Source organism: Amblyomma mixtum, chromosome 8, assembly GCF_055824585.1.
Source record: "Amblyomma mixtum isolate Tamu chromosome 8, ASM5582458v1, whole genome shotgun sequence".
In the NCBI taxonomy this organism is placed as follows: Eukaryota; Metazoa; Arthropoda; class Arachnida; order Ixodida; family Ixodidae; genus Amblyomma; species Amblyomma mixtum.
In genome coordinates, this window is record NC_143019.1 from 62,926,409 (window position 1) to 62,948,969 (window position 22,561).

The following is a 22,561-nucleotide window of genomic DNA, read 5'->3' on the forward strand; positions in this document are numbered from 1 at the left end:
TGGCTTCGGAGCATAGAAATTGTCTGCTACATGAGCCTAGAATTTAGTAAAACTTAGCAGGGTTACCGTTTAACAGTAACAGGTAATCACAAATGCAAACGGCCCAAAATATCTGCCTATAGTCGGATACAATGTAAGTCTGCAGTGAAGCTCCGCCCACATTCAGCCTTCGCGCACAGAATTCCTCCACGACGAAAAAGTAGTCCATTGCTTAAACGTGTCTTATTACGTAAACAAGAAGCTTTTTACAAGAAAAGCATTATGAGCTTAGAATTTTGATGCGTGGATTGTTTGATGTAGTCAAACATTAAAAAGCTGATTTTGTTTACTGTTGCGATTGGCCAGCGAAGTAATACAGGATGCCGCGGACCGCAGCCCAGTGTTAGCAACTGCTGTTTTTTTTTTTAAGTTGTATCCTACTATAGCTTCACTTAGTGTTGTCATTAAGAATAAGTTGCCCTTAGAAGCGCATATAGGAATGCTATCTGAACGCATCTCTTTAAGGTTGTCTTCTTTCGCGGCAAACACTTCGACACCAATGTATGCATGACACGGAAAGCTGTGCCTCGTCCATAGTGTCGTCCAAAAAAATACCACTCAACAAGTCCATTCGCTTAAAGGAAACACTTTTTATTTAAATAATAATTATTATATAACATCTATTCTGTTTTTCTTCACTCATTTTTTTTCTCAAAATTCGTGAGTTGTGTGCAGCCATTAGTTCACACAAATACAAGCACACGCACAGCGAGAGAGCAAGACACACATTTCGAGAAAGAAAAAGAAAAACAAAACAAGAAGCCGAGCGAAACACTCGGTCTCCGTTACGCATCTGAACAGAGTCAAAAAGCGGAAGTGGGAGATTTGATGATTAGACCGACACTTGTGATGGCAGACGTGAAATACGAAGTTGCGTTCAGATTTCAAGCAATCTTGATATGAATAGAAAGCTAAATTCGGGGCATGAAAAAATTCAGACTGAAAAGGAGGCACACGGAGGCTGGCTCGAAAGCAGAGCCTGTGGAAAAACTCCAGAAGCATTTATAAATCAAGGAATGAAGAAACACAGAAGGTTTCGAACGGTACAGACGCTCTCAGTTTTTATACAAGATGACTGAAAACACAAGCAAGTTTATACTATGGCCCTGACACCGGCTTAGAATTACGACATTTGGGAACGCCCCATGATGAGTCTTTAATTATGACTGCGCCATTCGAACATCGCAGATTGAACGTCCAGTAGCCTGTCTACTTCTAGAAAATACGTGCTAATCTACGCAATTTTAAAAAAGAACAGTTAAAATGTTTAGCGTTCCTACCAATTAACCTAAAAGAAAACCAGGACCTGTGAAAAAGAAGTTATTTTTCTTCAATCGTATTCCACTTTTGTCGTCCGCAGCGTGAATGGCAGATGTCTATGTTAGAGGAGACGCGGTGTCGTTTAAGCCAAATACAAACACGTATGTAAAAAGAAAAAAAAATGAAATATCATTCCATTCGCATTATACCGGCCTATATTTCTGTCCTTGGCAATCTTTTATGCGCATAAGGAATACTAAACGTATTGTAAAATCCTTGCCAGTGAATTGCTGGCATGCCATCTGTACATACCAAGAAACAACTCCAAACCTCGAAGGAAAAAGCAAGAGAGTCTTAAACTGAGGAAGAAAAAAAGACTTGTGCCTCTCATGTAGCATTTGCTGTTTTAGCCTTTGATTCACTTCGGTAGATACAGCGATAGTGGCCGAAACAGACTACCGAAAGTGAAGTAAAGTTGTTTCCAATCTTAAATGTAACGTGCTTCGAACGGCTTTCGCTAATTCACAGATATAACTTAAATGCACTGGTGAGGATGCTGTAAAAATACTTCGTTTTTACACGCTTCGTCTTTTTGCGGTAACTAACTGTTCGCTCTTTATAGACTGTCTTATGCATGATGGAGTGGAAACCATGCCTTTAATGTCCGACTCAAAGAGCAAAAATCTGTATTCAGGTTGCTGACTTTTATGAAAGAATTTTGTGTCTTTTTGCACAGATGACTTTTTCGTGGGTACTAACCTCACTTTCTATTAACGCAGGCAGACTGCTGCAAAAAGAAATTATTCGCTAGTCTATAGCTGCCTGGTTGTCATGCTAAGTCGCCTTGATTGAATTAACCTAAATGAATTATTGTGGACTGAAATAGCAGGCTTGTTACCTCAGCGAGTGGTGAGAAAGTTATCGCGTAAAAGAAATGGGACAGTCTGTGTAATGCACCACCGGTAACAACCTACCGGCCTGATGACAAGAATTCCGACACCAGACAACTTGCGAAAGGAAAACGCTGAAACTACAGCGCAGTAATGTCACGATTGCAGATAGAGCTCCCGCAGTTTTCGAACCACCTCAGTAAACCATTCTCGCACGCGTCTCGATAGCAACCACCTGGCGCAGTTATTTACAAGGGACACTCAATTCCCCTTCTTACGCATCTGGCTTAGGTTTTGAAACTTTCCGCCTCCTATGTACAAGTGATCGTACATCCGTCTGAAATCCTTACGTCAAGATCATCTCTATACTGCACATGACCGCATCAGGTGTAGCGTATACAGATTACAGCACGAGAACGCACCATAGTGTCGTGACTGGCAAATTGCGAAATGTACAGTATCTACAGTGCGATACCTTCGTTACAAAAGGAGGAGATATAAAAGGAAGAATACGAAGAAAGCGCTCATCAGCTTCCAAACCTTCAAAGAGATTAGATACGTAACGTACGATATCGCCTCTGGAGTGATTGCTGCTTTACACGTGATACGAACCAGCCTATTGTTATATATGCTCACCCCTCTGTACACGTGCGTCAGCACCGCTTTACAACGCGCTATATGTTTATTGCACTTATCATATCTGCACTTCCATATTAGTTGCAAAAAGAAGAACGCGTCAGACGAAGAAGGCATCCACTCTTATCAGGTGTTTCGATTTGAGTGGCACCGTGGCTCAGATTAGGTGTTGATCTTGAATCGCTTGGAACCGCAACTAAATGAATCAAAATCACTTCACGGAATCAAGGAGCAAAATTTCAATATTCTGCGCTTAGAGGTCGGTTTAAATCCAAATTATACATATAGGCCATCCAGCACCCATTCTTTACAAAAACGCACAACCTTTGAAGAAAGAGGTCGCCAACTGCATCTGCGTCTGTAGACGAGAACTTCGTCGTACTATCCACGAACATGGGCCGTGGATGGTCGATTCATTTTACTTCGTATTTGACATCGTCATTCGGCGACACAGATTCCGTAATTGTGAAATAAAGCAGCTGCCAATGCAATTAGGATAGGTTATTCTGCGCCATCATAAATGCAGTATGATGCATGCCTCACTCCAGCAATGCGAATTGAAGCAGTCGCATCAAATATATCCGTCGTTCGTATAAGTTCTTAGGGGGCAGTTTACGTTGATAGAAAGGAAATTAGAGCTGACCTTTCTAATGTATACAGTTCTAAGTCGAATCTTCTGAAATTCGCTGCCAAACACCTAGCTGCACGAAGGCTTGCCAGTTAAGCTAGCAATGAAACAAAGCAGGAGTTCTTCGTGGGCTGGAAATCTAGATAACTTACGATTTAGTCACATAGCTTACCACCGAGTTGACAAATGCTACCACATATTCGAGATAATGGAGCCGGATATTTTAGGAGATGAAGTGTCAAGCATATCCAGACAATTTCCTTACCAATCCAGCACTGAAACTCATATAGTCCTTCAATGCGGTAGGTTTGCCGACTGAAGCATGGCCTCAGCACAGTTACCATAGTGAGAGAGCTCATCGCCCTTTTACTGTTACCTAAGGGCTTGACCATTGTATAACTTCGCAATTTTGATTCGGTGGCATTGAACTGAGCTTACGACCTAAACTTAACGTGATTCTGTCTGAGAGCTGTGATCTGTACTCAAGCCATTTTATAGCGTTGTTTGCATCATTAAGATGAGAGTGTAGCAGAAAAAACTGAAAAATCAAGCTGCTAAGCAGCAGTAAGTTTTAAAGAAAACGCCAACCAATGGAGCACCGAAAGCCCATGTGCAGGTGAGATATGAACGAGGTTGAAACAGAGCGCTTACAAATTTGTTCAAACTACAAAGCACGAGGAAAAAAACAGGAACCGAACATTCACCTCAATAAAGCCTTCATAGTTTCTTCTGTATCTACGACGCTGCAGAATTGAAAAAAAAAAGAGAGCTGCAATTGCCCGTACAACAGCAGGTCATACACATACACACATGCGCGCACTTCGAAACACCAACGAACCGTTACTGAGGTTCGAAGCATACAGTGCTTTGAAAAGAGAGTTCGCGTCGGCTTCTGGTGTGCTGTAGTTGCCGTCATCTGCACGCACTCGAGAGCAACGATGCGAACGTAATAGCGGAGAAAAAAAAAGCAATGAAGCGAAGCAAGCGCGCAAGAGTTCCACATCACCACCGCGCTCCAATGTTCCGGAAACGCGTTTCATAGAAGTATTACACAGGCTTCACAATAGGGTCAATCAACGACTATCTTGCAGCTTCAGCAATACAAGAAACGCAATGTTTTGGACGCGCATACGCGTTGGCAACGTATGCCGAGGGTGCATGCGCTGTGTCACGATGGATATGTCTGGTAATACAAACCGCAGCAGCCGCGAAGTGCGACCTCTCAAGAAAAGTCGATCCGAAAACATACACTTCTCAGTGAAAAACCATGTCACCGGTTCAGAACAGAGGTTGTTCAGAAGTGGGTTTTAAACATCAAATATATCCGTCGTTCGTATATACTCTTCGGGGGGCAGTTTACGTCGATGAAAAGGAAATTAGAGCTGATCTTTCTAATGAATACAATTCGAAGTCGAATCCTGAAATTCGCTGCCAAACACTCCGCTGAACGAAGGCTCGCCAGTTAAGCTAGCAATAAAACAGAGCAGCAGTTGTTCGTGGGTTGGAAATATAGACAATTTACGAGAACCTCGTTCATTCAAAACAAAAGTTTTCGATCTATAGGAGCTGCTTCGTAATCCTCGACGCCTGCAGTAGCCGGTCATACTCTTAAACTACTGGCTCGGCGAAGTTATTCACTACCAAGTTGACTGAAGACCGGCACAGCTTTCCGCATGACCGATTTATTCCTCCCGGATCTCCCGGATGACAGTGATCTTAATGATGTGATCTTTTTCTTATCGCATGCGCCTTGCCCAGCTAGGGTTCTCGCAAATTACGAAGAATCCAACAAAATAATTTTGCTTGCTCATTGAGGAGTTCGATCTGCCGTACGTCGCCCCTATAATATGCAGTTAGAAGCGTCGTCCATGACGTAATCAGTGCCTCGCTACAAGGCCCGTTGATGCGGCAGTCCGTCTGAACAGACGTAACTTGTTGAGAAACTCTTCCTTGTCGCGTTGTTTCGGTGGGAAGATGGCGTCCAAAACCAGCTTTTGTCAGGGACAAGGTAATGTCCACGGGACAGCCTCTAGAAAACACGTCCGCACACACTTGTATCGTGCACAAAGGCTGTACCAGGAGAGGAGAAGCGTTCACAGAGCACTGATAGCGTTCCTTTGTAGCATGCACCTGAAGAACGTCGACTCGATCACCAGTGAGACCGCGATCACTTTCGCACAAAGTGAAGACTGGAGCATAGACGCGCTCCGGCTCAGGCTTTGCGCCCCACTGAACGCGGGTCTTTCCAGCCGCGAGATCACGACTGTGTACGACGCACACGACTCAGTCACTCGTGACGGCCTTCGGGAAGAGGTCAGTGCGATGGGGATTCTCATTTCTCTTCGTCGGAGGCCGGCTCGGGCGTTGATGAGACCACGTCCACTTTCTCTTCAGCGTCGTCAGCTTCGGCGGCCGCCTGCTTCTTGAGAAGCTGTTGCTGTTCCTGGTGAAACTGCTGCGCCGCAACCGCAGCCGCCTGCTGCTGTGCGGCTGCCGCGTAGAACGCCGGCGGAGGGGGAGGCAGGGACATGAACAGATACTGGAGGTACTGCTCGAACGACGGCAGGGCGTCGGCCAGGGGCACGGCGGCCGTCGACAGAGGCAGTCCCGAAGGGAGCGGCACGCCGGGAGCAGCGGGACCGAGACAGCTGGGGTTCAGTGCAAGCCCACCGCCCGCCACGAGGGCGGGCGGGGCCTCATGTCATTGAGGCTGCCGCGGGCTCGGACTCCTGCTCGACTCGGAGGTGGTGGACAAGGGCGTCGGGGAGCTGGGCGCGGCCGAACTGTCGCCGTAGCTGCCGCAGCTGTTGTCGTCCGTCGGCGACTTGGCGCCTGCCCTCCGGGAGTCGGCCATCGACGAGGAAGAAGAGCGGTGGTGGTTGCCGGAACCTCCTCCGGCTCCTCCGCCGCCTCCGCCTCCCCCCGTCGCCGAGGAGCCGGTCTGGTGGTGCGAGCCTCCTCCGGAACCAGGGCCGGAGGTGCCGTTCTTGCTGTGGTGGTGGTGGTGGTTCCGGTTCGAGCCGGTGGAACTGGTGCTGCTCGAGCTGCCGTAGCCCTGCTGGGCGAGCTGCTGCTGCTGTTGCATCTGCTGTTGCAGCAACCTGCGGTAGAAATACAAGAGTAAACAAAAAAGAAGCATTAGGCTTTGTATAATGGTGCAGTCTTCCTCAAAAGTATGAAGGCCGCAAGGCAATTGCACCAAATCTCCGCCCACATGAGTACATTTACTTGCCCTACATGAATCATCCTATATAATAGTAAAAAGAGAGTAAGATGCCCTCTAGCGCACTCTATTTTAAGGGCAGGGTATGCTGCCTAAGACCTAGGGGGTTTTCATCAATAAAAAAAACCGAACAGTTACATGCGAACATGCGAAGTGGTAGCAGTTATGAAGATATCAACTCGTTTCGACCTCCTCTATTTGCTAACATCAAGATTTCAGGTGCTGTGTTTAAAATCCTCCTTCCATTGCTAAGTGCATCTAGTTACTATGCTTTACAGCGGGAATATGCCCGCGTTGCCAAGAGTAAGTATTCTGCATGTTCAGTGGTCGAAGTTTACTCGGCGCTTAGGTAAGATGCCTTGCCTTTAAAATGGAGTGCGGTAAAGACACCTTACTCTCTCTTTACTTCAATGTAGGCTTATTCGTACTCAAAGTGTACCCCGAGTACATGAAACGCGATTACTGGCCTGTGTGTGCGTGGACGTGAGAGTTTCACTGGACGCCGCATTATGGCATCACCTCCTTCCATCAACATTCCGTTCCTCTTACTTCCCTTTTCACTTAGTGTGGAGATGTAGGCCAGAAGCACCTTCGTCCGCCTGACCTCTCGATTTTCCCTTTCATGTAAGCCCTGTTCCTCCCATCGACAGGTCGTACATTCTCGAGGATGTTTGCACCTCATAACAACATGGATCCATATAGGTACAGCCTTTGTCAAAAGTTTAGAGCCCAGGGGGTTTGCTTCTAAGCACTATTGTGGCGCTCCTGCAGCACTTGTGGAAATCCCACGCATCGGAGGGAGCAGGACCAAAAATCTTTTTACCTTCAGGAGATCTGGGACGCTGAGGTCGCATTACGAGCAAAGCAATGCCGCCCAGAAGCAAACCCCCTGGGCTCTAAACTTTTGACAAAGGCTGTACATCCCTTATAAAAATGGTCTATAGACAGTCTATAGACTTCTTATTGATTCTTTTGACTTCCTGTAGATATTGCTTTTTCTCTATTCATAGTGTATAGACTGTCTATAGATGAAAGTCTACTAAATGTGTATGGCCATAAATCTAAAGATTGTCTATAGACTCTCTATGGCATTTGTATGACCTATAGACTGTTCTCTGGGAATTGTCTATAGACACTCTATAGACTGTCTAAAACTTTTTCTGTAAGGGATAAAAGAGAGAAACAGAAGAACAAAAAGGCAGGGAGGTTCAAGAGGCGACACCCAGTATGCTAAACTACATGTGGGGAGGAAAACAAAGGGAGAGAAAGAACGGGAAGAGAAGAATGGGAAATCAGTTTTGCACGTGTCTCTACGTCATACCTATGAGGGTGCACATTACGCACACTGAGAGTTTATAGCCTTGAACTCTTATTCCTTTATTAATTTCAATAGCAGCTTCACGGCTAGATAAAATAGTCTCTATCACCTTTATTGAGCCCTTTGGACCCATATGGTCATAAAGAATGAGTGTCCATAAGAATTTTACTACCCATATGGCTGAGTCCCACCTAGGCGACATTATCTTGGGGCAGTGACGGTAAGGGATTTTTTTTTTCTTTTTGCGACTTAGTAGGCCGCTGACACCCAGTTTCTTCAGAGAGTCGCTCGTACAGCTTCCGCTGAGAAACAGTAGCCACCACGTGTAAGAGGCAGCGGACTGTATTGCGCCTATATTGAGAATAATGATATACGAAACAGCCGTTGCGAAAGCACTGTTAACCTCTCCTCGGAGGGACGCACGGGACGTGAAACTTCAGCTGGCCATTTGCGTGACTGGTTCCTCCATCGCATCCCTCTCCTTATTTTGCCTGGCACTGAAGCTGCCTACACTATTTCGCCGTCCCCCTCCCCTCAGCGCCACCGGCCGCCATGGCACAGCCACCGATTACGCAGATCCCCGCATCGATAACGCCCTCGGGGCCTTCTGTTCGCAGTTTCCGGGTTTTATACGATGGATACACCTGCATCCGCGAGGCCATAGGGGATGGCTAGCGTCCGCTAGGTGCGCCGGTATCCGCGTATTCTGTGCCTATCACCGGCGTGCATCTTCGCAGTCAGCATGCGACGCGTTGTTGACGCTCGCCAAAGGCAGGAAAACATCAGACAGCCATGGTTCGAAGCATCGCCAACGACATTTTGGACATAAAAATGGGACGCATCGTCAAGGGCCGAGGAGGGCTTGTGGTTAGGCGGTGGATGCTGGTGGTAGCGGTGTTTGTACAGCGAGGTTAGCCATACAATAATCTGTCGGCATTGTCTTTCACGCAACTTAGAACATTTGCATAAAATAGACTAAATGCCCATTGCTTCAAAATTCCTGAAATACAGAGTTCTCAAACTTTGGTGGCTCTAACGAATTTTTGATATTTACTGTAGAATGCGGGAAGATTGGCCAGCTTAATGTGCACGTGATATTTTTTTTTCTATTTCCTTAAGTACTTGGGTATTAAAGGGTTCAAAAAGACGTGACGACTGGAACAGAATCAACCCTACATGCAAACACTAAGACGAGACCATTAATGGGAAATACATTCCCCATCAAAGCATGTTTTTCTAAAGGAAAAGAAAGGAAGGCAACTAGAACCTCAGAAGCATAACCGCTGCCCAACCTTCGGTGTCCACTCTGATTTCTGCCTGTAATCAGGGCTTGGTGAACATTGCTTCGGGATTGTTCTCGCTAGCGTATCATTTGTTAACGCACACGCCCTGCATGCAACCGTCAGTGACGCTGATGTAAGTACAGCTTACAGCGAGAACCAAGAACACAACCAGGGCGAGAGGCTCAGAGCCAAACGCTCCACTAGCGCCAAGGACTCTCTAGAGGCAAAGGTTTAGCTGGAACAAGGCTCAGCTAGATCCAACGGCTCAGCTTTATAAATCAAAACACTTAGTCAAAACCAACGACTAAACTCAGCCACGGACTCAGCACAAACCTGAGATTGGTCAAATAGCCGTATGGCTGCGCTCGAGAGCATGTCAATGAGTAACTACTCCCTTATTACAAGCCTGAGATACTATTAGAACCAAAGACAACTAAAGTCAGGGATCTGCCAGTGTCAATGAGTCAGATAAAGTCAGAGGCTCATCCAAATAACGCAGCCCGGTCTGATGGGTAATTCCAAGAGACCATAAATATGGGCAAAAGAAAGGACCAATATATCAGTCATCTCGGGCAGAGGTAAAAAAAGCCCAGCCAGAGCTCCCAGAGCCAGCCACTCCGAGCCAAAATCTAAGCTACAGCCGAAGAAGCCGCCAGAGTCATGGGCTCAGGCCTAGACAATGGCAGTCGTACCACATGACGAGCATCTCACCGCATCACTCAAATCTCTCAAAAACGCAGTGACGCGGATCTTGAGCGTCCTTTCTCGTTTCTCGGATATAAAACTCACGCGCAGCCACGGGGAACGCCTATCAAGAGGTATTAATCTTGACTCCTACGCTAAATTTTCCAGGCCCCACGAGTTCGTGCCCGACTCGAACGCGATGGTTCCGCCTGTGTCCTCCACCCGTGCAGTCCTTCGTCTTGGCTTGTTATCTGCGGACAGCCATTTTCTTTCCCTCTCTGTATCTAAATATTTAGCATTTATTAAGCTATTCACTGTTCCTTCAGCCCTACCAATGTTGCTCGAAAACAGAAAGAAATACTAAAAGCAAGGAGATAAAAATAAAAAAAGGAAACAGGAGGAGGCGAGAGGGTGGGCGGGTCACTCGGACTTCCGGCCGGAAATCCTCTCCAGAGCAACAGCGGTGTGGAGATTGCCATCACACGTGGACTGCCGAGAGTGTGTGCATACACATACGGCTGCGTGCCGTGGCGTGTTGCATCAGTGTACGCGCATTATTCTGCCGCGAATTGTTTGCAGTTGCCGACTCCGTGTACAAACCTTATTGTGTACAGCACGCATGAAGGTTGGAAAATTACGACCTGAGTGTGCAGTCTACCTCGATTAAACGTGGTATCTTTCAGCTCGAGCTTGCTGCTATAGAATCCGGGTGCTCCATATCTCGATGAACAGAAATTTAGTCGACTTTGCATGAAACAAGTAATACGCCTCCTGAAATTGACAGGCAGTGTTAGGACTGTTAATAAGAGTTGTTCCAAAGAGACGTCTTCTGTAGTCGGATACAACCCCAGAACGAAACGGCAAATTACCTTTAAAGAAGCCTGTTCGGGTAATGGCGTCGACCAATTGTGATATCACCGTGATTAATCCTGTCAGTTAGTGGTGAATCTTGTTGTATCTGCCAGCCCCTGCGATGTCCCGCTATAATACGTGCCAGGTCACAACTGGTCGACGCTATTGACGGGAGGGCCGCCTTTACAGGGCTGATATTGGTGAAAACAGCGCGAAAGAAGAAGCCCGAAGGCGAAACGAGGAAGTGACAGGAAAGAGCGCTGACTGACAACTGAATTTATTGAGCGAAACTCGCGCAATATATAGGAAGGCAGTGCCTTACAGGCACTGTAAAGTGCCTTACAGGCACTTTACAGGGCATTTGCCACTTCGTTTTCAAGTTGGATCCAGCTACAATGGCCCAGCGCAATACCCTATCTGTGTGAAGTCAGTGTTAAATAAATAAATAATGATTACGAAAACGATTATTCATAACTGCTCTTTTATAAACTGACGCAGCTACAAATGGAAGGTGGAGTGAGGCTATGCGAGCGTCAACGTATTCAGCTTTGAGGCTGGTGAAAACGTTACAACGCGCTAACATCCGCCGCCACAGTTTTCAGAATAGTTCTTGTAGAGCCTTTCTTAAAGAACTCCATTGTAGCTGACTTCACTTTTCTTTTTCAGAACAAGCTGAAAGGTTTGCATGGGTAAAAACTGATGGGCACCTCGTTTTGGCTTAGGAAACCCTCAGTTGGCAGTGCAGAGACGGAAGAAGAGTATTGATACAAGTACACAAACCATAAAAACACAGATGGAGGCAGAGTACTTCTTTAAGTGAGCTTACATCTGATAACAACTGAATGCATCCGCCCAGCTTCAAAATCTAATACAAACTGAAAAACTAACATGATACCGAGCATCACACTTCATCAAACTTTCAATAGTTTCTTCTGTAAGAATCTCCCGTGGAGATTTAAGGTGACAGCAATACCTGCGCTCTTTGTCACCTCAAGAGCGTTTCAGCTCTGAAGGCAACATTAGCTACACGATTAGATCATATTATCGCGGGTGGCTATTTCTAGGGAGTTTCATGCGCTCGCGGGCACGCCTGCAAAACCCATTCGGGTGAAAACGGCTTTTTTCGCTGAAAGCCTGTTGTATACCCCAACGAAACTGCGCAGCTCTCACCAGAACACAAGAAAAAGAAAACAAAATATAAAGAAGACGCCTAATTCCACGTGAAAGAAAGAAGGATAATGAAAAGTAGAAAGACAAGCTGCGAGAGTAAGATGAGCGATGAAGGAGACCGGTGCGAAAGTTAAAGATTTCAAGTTCACCCATGCCGGTCAGTAGCACCGTCGGCGGCGATCATGTACTCAGTGACACGCACACAAGCAAACACACGCACGCACACACAGTTTCGGCAAACACAGGCGCAGATCCTCACACGGAGAGTGAGGCGGAACAAAGACACCCCTGCTGCCCCCTGAGGGCATCTGCCGCACACTTGTCGGGCGTATCGGGGTTACGGCCCTGCTCGCAGTGTGCCTCGCTTTATTGCGACCGGCCGCTCGGTCTCGGCAGTCATGCGTGAAGGCACACATACGTGCGAACGACGACCGGCAGCGCCGCCTTCCGAGAATAAAGGGAAACGACCCGGAGCATCGGGGCATTGTGATCCGCGCTGGCATCCATGTGATCCGCGCTGGCATCGCTGCCTTAGGGTGTTTGGATGTATGCCGACTATGCGTTGCTCATAGTAGGCCGAATGATTGCCTCTGGGCTGAGTTGCGTGACGCGATCGAGATGTTTGAAGTTGAAGGGTGCGGCGTGAGGAATACGCGTGAATTCTGGTCCAAAGTGTATCCCTTAAATTCATATATTTGTGATAGCTTGGGAGGTACAATCGGGGACAAAAGTCTCCGGACCACGTGTTCCTCTAACGAAGCCGATAGCTCTGTTATTAGTCGGCGGCTGGAGACCACACTTGTGGAGGTAAAAGTTAAATTTTTGTTCTTTCATCACCACAAGTGCTGTCTCGAGCCGCTGTCTGATAGTAGAGCTATAAGCTTCGTTTGAGGAACACGTAGACCGGAGACTTTTGTCCCTGACTGTACATTTATACACTGCCCCGAAAGACGTGGTTTCGATACCGGCCGCGGCGGCTGGATTTCGATGAAGGCGAAATTCTAAAGGCCCGTGCGCTGTGCGATGTCAGTGCAGGTTAAAGAACCCCAGGCGGTCGAAATTTCCGGAGCCCTTCCCTACGGCGTTCCTCATAGCGTGAGTTGCTTTGGCACGTTAAGCCCCAATAAACCAATACACCAGCATTTATACACTGAGGACAACTTCATCCAATGTTTGTTATCAATAAAATGAATTACGAGGTTCTTTCTGAGTGCGGTGGCGATTTTTCAGGCAGGAATAAACGCATTTATCCCTGAGAAAACTGCGCATAAATTTTCCCGGCCCTAGATTCAAGCTCGTAATATCTGCACCTAAAAAGACACCGTGATCACCGTTTTGAAGTGAATGGAACTGTGGCATAGCCTCAGGGATTCACGCCCTAAAAAAAGTGTGCCGACGCAGAGCAGTTTACTTCCATAATCGGCCTCTGATGGCGGCACCTGCAACTCATTTTTGAGGGGTCGTTTGATAGCTTATGCAAGCTCCGCTTTAGTGTAACCATCTCTTTCCACACGATGCGATAATATATCGATAAAGACCAACTGAAACTTGTCATCGGTGCGCCTGAAAGAGTTTGATGTTTATTTGTTTATTTAATTAACTTCAAATACTGCAGACCAAAATTTTTGACTCATGCAGGAAGGGCTGTGAACGAAGAGTGGCATAAGAAACGGCAGTTTACGAGGTTCCGATCAATAAAAAATAAATACAACACTCATTCATTCATGCAAATGTTCAAGAGGTTTACCAAAAACACGGGGGTCACTTAATCTGCGCCCTAAGGGTATGACGGGATGGTTTTAATGGGTTCCTTCAGATGCCTGGGGTTCTTTTGCATATCACCTCACAGACACAGACACTGTTCTTTCTTTCACTATCACATAATGCTTTAACGCTCCCTTCCGCGCAAGTAGTTCTTCTATTTCACCAAGATTCTGCCATTTCGCTAGAGTTGTATATAGGAAGGAAAATTAGGGTTGATTGAAGACGCCTTGATTATGCAGTGTATTCACCTGCGCTAGGGATGAAGATGATGATGATGATGCTGATAATACAGAAATGATGCTGCTGCTATACACCCCACATTTGGTGCAAACGTGATCCTGGCTGCATGAAGCGACACTGCACGAGAGTGCCTCGTTTAGGGTGATTAGCAGCCCTTTTATTTGATGAGATGAAGACAGTGCGTAGCACTAACAAAATAGGAGCGTTTATAACGTATTTGCCGGTCGAGCACGCGTCCTGCGTATAGTCAGGTCAGGCCCAGACCGAACAAACAGAACCGCGAATGATATATGCTCGTGCGCGTATAAGTAGGCCGCTCATTTGCAAGCGTAATCCCAAAAGCTGGCGGCAGCCTGCCTTCCATGTCAACCCTGTAGCAGTGCGCAATTGGATTGCGGGGTGGGAGGTAACAAGTTAAACACACAGGCGAAACGGCTTAATGCGATTTGCGCGGGAACGGATAAGACGACAGTTTCAAATGGTTACGAGAGTCGCTGGTCTCTCTAGCTCGAGCAGATCGGAGGACAAGAGATTTTTATAAACAAAGAAAGAGGGGAGGGGAACGGACGGAAACTGAAATAAAAAAAGAAGCTTGGCGAAGGGTGCTCCCTGCAATACATCACATCAGTTCTTTTTTTTTGTTTTTTCATATATGTGCTTTTGTAAATGTATTTATGCATCCTGCTTGCACGTAAGATGCAAGCCATTTAAAGTTCCTGCTTTCGTCATACACTCAGTCGGACGCTGACGTACCTCAGTTAAAGAGAAAAAAAAAAATGTTTATTTTCTACAGAACGCAAAAGGCCGGGAAAAGGAAAATTGATCGGCAGATAAGATTTATTTTTACTTTTGCTACATAAAAGTACATGTAAGGCACTAGTCAGAAAAACTATCTGAAGATTATTCCTACATTACGGAGAACATTCGTCGTCTTTGTGTCGTCCGAATCACGCTGATGTAATACTGACAAAGATGGATGAACGCAAAGAGGATCCCCTTTGAAACGGGATGGTGACGGGTGCCACGGTGCTGAGTGTTTTTCTCTATTTTTTTCCGTTTATTTCACCTTTACAAAGCACTCTTTTGAAAGAACTGAGGACCACTCAACAGAACCTATTGCAGTGAAACTACTACTGCAAGATATAATCTGAGATTAGTTTAGCGCAGCGTTATTTAAGGGAGAAACCGGTATGCGTTCAAGTGAACTCACCGTAATTCCTGCAACCATTCCAACAAAGCGTGACAGACAGTCGCTGTATTTCATACATGCACTGCTCTAGTGCCGAAGTATCGCGAACAGGTGCAGGCGAATGTTACGACAAAGCTAGGCATGGCAGTGCTCGGCATTTCGACCCCTTTGATAAAGCACCGGAGTTTTCCGTACACGGCCCATAGCCCCAAGCATACGTGATCAAAAGCAGAATACGAGATGCGTGGATGCAACGAAACCATCTCTCCCTTCAAGCGCCAGGCAAGCGTACTTCGCATAATCCAATTAAAAGCCGCCCCGAAGCCGAGACGAGTAGCGAAAGAAAAAAAACACGAATAGACCCGGCTCTATGCATTGGCGGATCTCGGATCCAGCGCAGCACACACCGTTTAAGAGACTGACACGACAAATAATATAAACGCACCAAAAGGGAGAATGGAGCCCCCTCCCCCTCACCTCATGGTCGCGTACAGTAGTATACCGTGTAGACTTTGGTCCCAACCGCTTAATTTTCGAGTAAACACACCGTCGTTGGCGGCGCGCTGTCGATGATGAGTGTAACGGTGGAGGCAACGACAGCAGCATCACCAAACCTCTAAATCCCGTTAGCGAGCTGGGAACTGTTCGCCTATACGGGCTACGTCCGCATCAACGCTGGGGAGCTGAAGAACGCGACGATGAAGGGAGAGCGGTACACCGCCATGTGTCCCCTTCTATGGACTTTTATGCCTGTTATACGTACACCTCTCCTAGCCCGAGCCCCGAACTCGTTTCCCGTCAGCTCGCGAGCCCATCTGCATTCGTGATGGGAGCGGAACGGCTCCACTGGGAACTCAGCCCTCTTTACATTCCTCCTGAACTCTACAAAAAATTTCCAGCCTTTCCGTTTTCTATTTTCTTCTTTGAACACCGCGGCTGCGTGTGGTTCTCCGTCAAACTGGTTTGCAGCTAGGCAAGGCACATGTTTTAGAGGATGTTGGCCGAAGCTTGCTTGATACGGTTTACGAAAACTGTCAAAACGAGTGACTGACGGGCGCGATTGTGAGCCCGTTCGACGCAGTGCAAGCGTGTTGCGAAGAGCTAAACAAAGAAGGCAGGTTCTTAACACCCTGCCATAACCGGAAAAGACAAAGCAGTTGTGGGAGCTCGTCTTCTCATCAATGCTACACGTGAAGTTCTGAACGTGGCGCCCAGCCCGCAGGCATATAGAGACGCAGAAAGTAATCATGAGAACACGGAATGAAGATTCAGCTTTACTATACGAGAAGTTCTCGAGAACGGAGCCCTTCAAGAAGTCTGCTTTCGAAAAACCTTCTCCGAAGAGGTGTGCTTTACGAGCTACACTGAAGCCCCCTGCAATTGGCAGTGGAAACATTTTCTACTTCCGTCCGTAGAGACAATCGATACATTGGAAATCTTGTTTACGGCAGACGTCGAAATTCTTCAATAGTAAACGCTGTTTCTTTCCACTGACATTTTAGAATACATGCATGGCGCTAGTGACACCTCCCCACTCACAAGAAACGGACAAAAATGTGTCAAGCCACCCAATCCCCGTTCGTACACTCCTCCCAGATGAGTTGACCGCAATGTGAGACACACTTTCTGCTGATCTCCTGCCACAAGCACCGAGCTAAGCCTTTAATGCCGTGAAGGAATCAGCGAAGAAAGTGAATAATTACCTCCACATTATATGCTAGGTAATGGGCCCACATTAAAACGTCTATATCAAAAGTTTGTTTGCGTCTCTAAAGTTTGTCAACATATAGGTTTTGATCCTTTTTTTTTTGCACTTAGTGACAGATGAGGAAAAGGTTTGGTTTGGTTTATTAGGGTTTAACGTCCCGAAGCGACTCAGGCTATGAGGGACGCCGTAGTGAAGGGCTCCGGCAATTTCGACCACCTGGAGTTCTTTAACGTGCACTGACATCCCACAGTACGCGGGCCTCCAGAATTTCGCCTCCACCGAAGTTCGACCGCCGCGGCCGGGATCGAACCCGCGCCTTTCGGGTCAACAGCCGAGCACCGTAACCACTGAGCCACCGCGGCGGGGTGCATGTCAATACAGGTGATTGTTTATCTATATTTCTTACATAGTAGTGAGCGGTGGTCGGTAATGAGTAATTTCACCCTCTTAGCAGTCAGCATAATTCACAAAAAAAGTCGGTCTGTTTCAATTCGTAGACAAAAATTAAACAACTAAGCGCTGTCGTACACGTCGCTTTCATGTTGGCGAACCAGGTCTGGGATATCGTTAGTGTAGCAGCTGCCACGAACGACCCCCCCCCCCCCCCCCCCCCCCCCCCCCCCCCCCCCCATTCGTTTCGAGCCTAAAAAGCGCTGCCTAACCTCCATGTCAACGCGTTCATTCAACGACATGCCATGCAAAACATACAGGAGCGGCAGTACAAACATGCCGGCGCTCTTTTCACAGAACATCACTCTTGTTCACAGTAGCGGCAAAAGCAGCAGTGTCGCTGCTATCAATCGATGGAGAGGAGACCAAACCGGGTGTGACCGTGTCGAAGCCGCAAACGATGCCAAGTGGCGAAATTAAGCCGTATGTAAGCCCGGAGCACATTTCCTCCGAATGGAAACGAGCCATTCCAGTGCCCGGGACAGCGGGTGGCAAGAAAAAAACGAGGGGGGGGGGGGGGGGGGGGGGGGGGCTTTCCGAAATGATTCTGCCCAACAAATTGGTGGCGAACGATCGGTGTGATGTGTTTCGAGGGCATTTCCGTCGGCACACTCCAACCCCCCCCTCTCCCGTGCAAATGCGTCGTGTGCTGGAATACCGCGCCACCAACGTCACGGCGAGCGAAAAAGATGAAGAGGGGAGCGGCGGGGAGTCATTTGTCACGCGCCATGATACCGACATGAGCCATGAATTGTGAGTCGCGTCAGTGCCGCCGCCGGAGTTCGGTCGCGCGCCCCTCTCCAGACACCCGAACGCGCGGATGTAAATGAAGATGTTGGCCGTCGGCTGTATAATAACGTGATTGCGGACGTGCCGCCGAGAACGCGACCGTTTATCTCGTTGTACGCGCGTGCTCTGACATCAAGTGGGTGAGAACATGTATCTCTGAGTGCACGTGTGCGAGTGTTTGTTGGTGCGCATGCACAAGTGTCGTCTGTGACAGCGCGTTGCGGCGGTTTACTGCACATAAACTGTGAAGCTGCGCAATTGTATACAAAATGTGAAACAGGCCCTGTGGGTGAGAAAGTTGAAAGCGGTGTGGCTGTTCAGGACTCTGCGATCGGCAGCTTGATGCGTCACGAGTTCAGTCTGCCCGACTGCGTGCTCAAGGTATGGAGCGGTTGCATGGAGTAGCTGACATGCCAGGTGAATAGCGGGCATTCTTTCCAAAGTCTCCTGCTTGACTGTGATTCAGAAAAGACATATGTTGCTATTCATTCTGGAGTGTGGATGCGTCTACGGACAACTTCTACAGGGCACGTGTACGATTTCGATTGCTGTGGATCCCTGTCATTGTTAAAACACAGCCGTGTATACTGTAAGTACGAGAAAGGAGATCGCATAGTTTGCTAATGTGTTCAGAGCACTTTCTCAGCTCAGATTAAAATGAATTATGTAAACATTTTCAGCGTGTGAAGATAGCAGAGGAAATAGCTTCCTGCACACAGCATACAATCAGGGATGTAGTCTGGAAATGGAATTCACTTTTATCAACGTGTGCTTTCACGGTTAAGGCATTAGACTGTGGAAATGCTGCGTAGTGATATTATACAGCCATGTTCATATAAAAGTTTTGTTGTGCCAGGCCCTCAATGCGGCTATAGCTATACGACCTCCCTACATGGACCGTCACTGCCATCCACATGATTATAACACGTGTGAGTTTTACGTGCATTGCTCTTATATTCCTGACTGCCCCCTCTGACCGTCACTACACCACACCCCTTCAAAAATGGCTCGGTGGCCTTGCCGTTCGACTGATGAGCACGACTTTACGGGTCCGGTTCCGGTCGCGGCGGGCGCATTTCATAATAGACGAAACGCAAAAACGACTGTGATCTGATATGCACGTTCAAGAACCGCGGCTGTTCGAAATTAATCCGGAGTTCCACAGAACTGCGTGTCTTACTGCTTTTGTGCACGTACGTAAAAGCCCATTGATCATTGAAGCTCTTGCATCGCCACCAAGAGGGAAGTGCCTTTTCCAGTCGCAGCAGAATACCGCTGGCGGTGACGTCGCTATTAGGACGATGGCGTACGAGCCCCGCAACACCAGCACCGAAGAAGCGTTCTTCTTGAATATAGTATAGCGTTAAGGTGTCGATGTAAAAAGCGAGCGGGTTCGATTCCTAGTCAGCGGCACACTGTATCAGATGCATAGCAGGACGATATACGTTTTCAGCGATGCCACACGTAGGGCAAGTCATGCTAAAGCAGTGTACGTGTTATTTGAGTCTTTGAGTCTATTTCAGATATGATTGCGTGGCTGAGGAGAATGGAAGAGAATCCGGGGTGCCGGCTTCACGGAGTTGCACCACACGCGACCAAACAAAGAAGCCGTTCAAAATGAACAAGAACGGTATTCGTTTTGCACATGTTTCATGTATACACAGCGTATATACAGGCACAGTATACAACATGTTAGGATGAGAATAAACCCGACGCTCGCTTGTGCACTAAACTGAAATGAATTCGCATTCACACAAAAGGTCTGATTACAAAGGTCTGCTCGAAGGTTTCCGATAAGATTTCAAACACATTTGAAACAAGCATCAACTCAGAGATTGTTACATGTCGACAAGCAGGCACCCCTGCAGTGAAGTCGCCTCGATATGGAAAGGAACAGGTACGCTCTCACAGAGACCGTGCACTTTGCCGTCCTCCTTGAACATCTTTAGCTAGCACCTCTCTTTCGCAAACCCTCCATTGCCACCCACGCCGATATGATTGAGTGTCTTTACCAGCAGGGGGACGGACCTATGTCCTTGTGCAGTACGCCGGGGCAGTCACTGCGTTTTCCTGAAAATTGCGCATGGAAAACCTGGCGCGGCAACGGAACTCGAGTAAGACCAACTGGTTACAGTATATATATTACTGTACATACATAACGGTTAACTCAAACAGTGTCAATTGCCGCCTTACCATCCATGTTTTTTCTGGAAGCTCTTTACGCACTTAGATCACGCAATCTTCGTCAATTGAAATGGAAACTATGCAGCGAGTGTGCTGAAGCGTGAAGCACAAACGACGCCTAATGGAGGCGCTTTGCATAGTTGACCGCCATAATGAATGTCAATGTGGTAGCGCAATATCTAGGGATACGAATAAGGAACGAGAAAAGCACTTCCCGCCGCTGGGCACCAATAAAATCGCTCACAAGCGTCGAGAAGAGTATATAGGTGTCACTAGGTAAAGAAGCTTGTTGCGGATTAGTTCTTTGTGGCTTAAACTCGAAAATATTTATAAGGCGGACGTAGCTAAGAAAAAAACTAAGAAAAGGCATCGAAAAAGGCCTAACGACCACCCTGTCCAACCAGAGGATGACCGGTTCCCCGTAGTCTCAGTTTCAAAGAGCATTCGGCAGCCAAACACTGCGAAAAGTCATTAAAGAAACTTGATGCAAACAAGTTTTTCCCCGAATGAAATGAAAAAATAGCGTTACAAAGAAAAACGCAAGAGAGGCGTCCGCCGAACAAGACGCCTTGGGTGAAACACGATGACCGGTTCTCCTCGTCTGGTCTCGGTTTCAAAGCGCAATCCGCATTACACGACGATGTATAGGTCACGGCAAAGGTACAAAACGAAAAAAAGAATAACAACCTGCGCAGCTAGTTACGAGGCGTGCAAGTTCCATCACTCTTGTTGGCCGTGTCCTTTTCCAATGGCCTGGTGAGCAGACGATGATACTGGCGCCCTCCCACGGTGCCATGATATATGCCCGCGGGCAAGCCCGATGTGACGCCAGCAATTGCCGCGGTGCACGAGGGCGAAAAGCAGCTAGAGGTAGTCTATATGCGAACAGAAGACCCGAAACGTGTTGCCGCGTACACATATACACTATTTACCTGCCGAGGGCAGGAAAACAAATCGTCTGCATCCTGTCTCCGCGGTAATAAAGTTGCACGAGGCCAGACGAAGCCGAGCTTCGCAATGTGAAAAGACACACACACGCTAGCGCGTTGATTCTCTCCTGGTGTCTTTATCCGGGTGCGAAGGAATACGGGGCCGAACGTAAGGGACAGGATGTGTTTGGCCCTGTATGGAGTCAGACTTGAGGAACTTGTACAGCCGCCGTCTCCGATGGTGCATCAATACCTGTTTCAGCACCAAAGCGACAAGAGAAACGACGTGACGCCGAAGTACGGTAGGACTATAACAGCGGCGATGAAAAAGGTGTCAAGAATAGCGAGAATAGGGAAATATCTTTTCGAGGGCTTTTTGAAGAACGGCAAATTTGGCGAGTTGCTAGCTTTCAATAGTTATTTGAAAACAGCGCAACCGAACACAGAACGTGGAAGAAGAGGACATGAGTGGCGGTGAACTTACAATTGCGTTTAAATGGGCATTAATTTTATAGTCAAACCTGAAGCATGCGTGCATACGCAATTCTGTGTGTCCTTTTCATTCTTGTCCAGTGTTCGGTAGAGCTGTTTTTAAATAACTACGGTTTTATATGGTTTAAATTGTTATTTCTGACGATGATAAATACGATGATGGCGATGCCTCTCCTGCATATCTTAGAACAAGGGTGCAGTGGCACTAGGTCTATGATACTTATGGTAAGTCCGTAGCAGGTAGAATCCAAAAGGATGTTCGCCCAGCAGTGAACGAGATGAGGCGGCGTTAGTTGTTGAAGATGATCACGAGGCATTGGTGACGATGTCTACGCCTCATCAAGGACGCACCCGACTGGCTTTTCTGGCAGTTCTTGCGCCACACAGTGGGAAGCCTCGGACAGGAAGTATATATACATGGCATCGCCGTCCGCAAGGGTTCCTAATATTCCTCGCCTCTTTTCCTGCTCAAAGCGTCAAGGTCCGTTGCCATTACGTATTCTATTCTTGTGTTAACGTTGTTCGTTACATTCGTAACAATGTTTCGTCGAGAACGCGGAGAGGCGAGAAAGCGAAATCAGGGGCGCGGTCTGCTGACTCGCTCTGCCGGCTATAATCGACTCGATTCGGCTTTCTGGACGGCTGGAAAACGGCCTCGAAAGCGGCTTCCCGGTGATGGATCCCTTCTCAGCGGTCGGCGCGGACCGTACTTGACGCAGTCTTTAATTCGTGTGAAGCAACGCTACAGAGCGGCCGGATCAAAAGGATCTTGGCGCGGTTCGGTCGTGGTGGTCAGTCTATATATGAGGCCATTCATATGTACACTTCCAAGT

General features: G+C 47.4%; 1 protein-coding gene across 1 annotated transcript in view; it reads right to left on the bottom strand.

Moving 5' to 3' along the window:
* Positions 1–609: 609 nt before the first annotated feature.
* LOC149332739 (homeobox protein SIX6-like) overlaps positions 610–22,561 on the bottom strand; it is an 81,052-nt gene continuing 59,100 nt past the window's right edge. Inside the window, exon 2 of the mRNA XM_089558320.1 lies at positions 610–6,554. Coding sequence (XP_089414446.1) covers positions 6,155–6,554 — 400 coding nt within the window. The 3' untranslated portion in view covers positions 610–6,154. The remainder of the gene's footprint in view (positions 6,555–22,561) is intronic.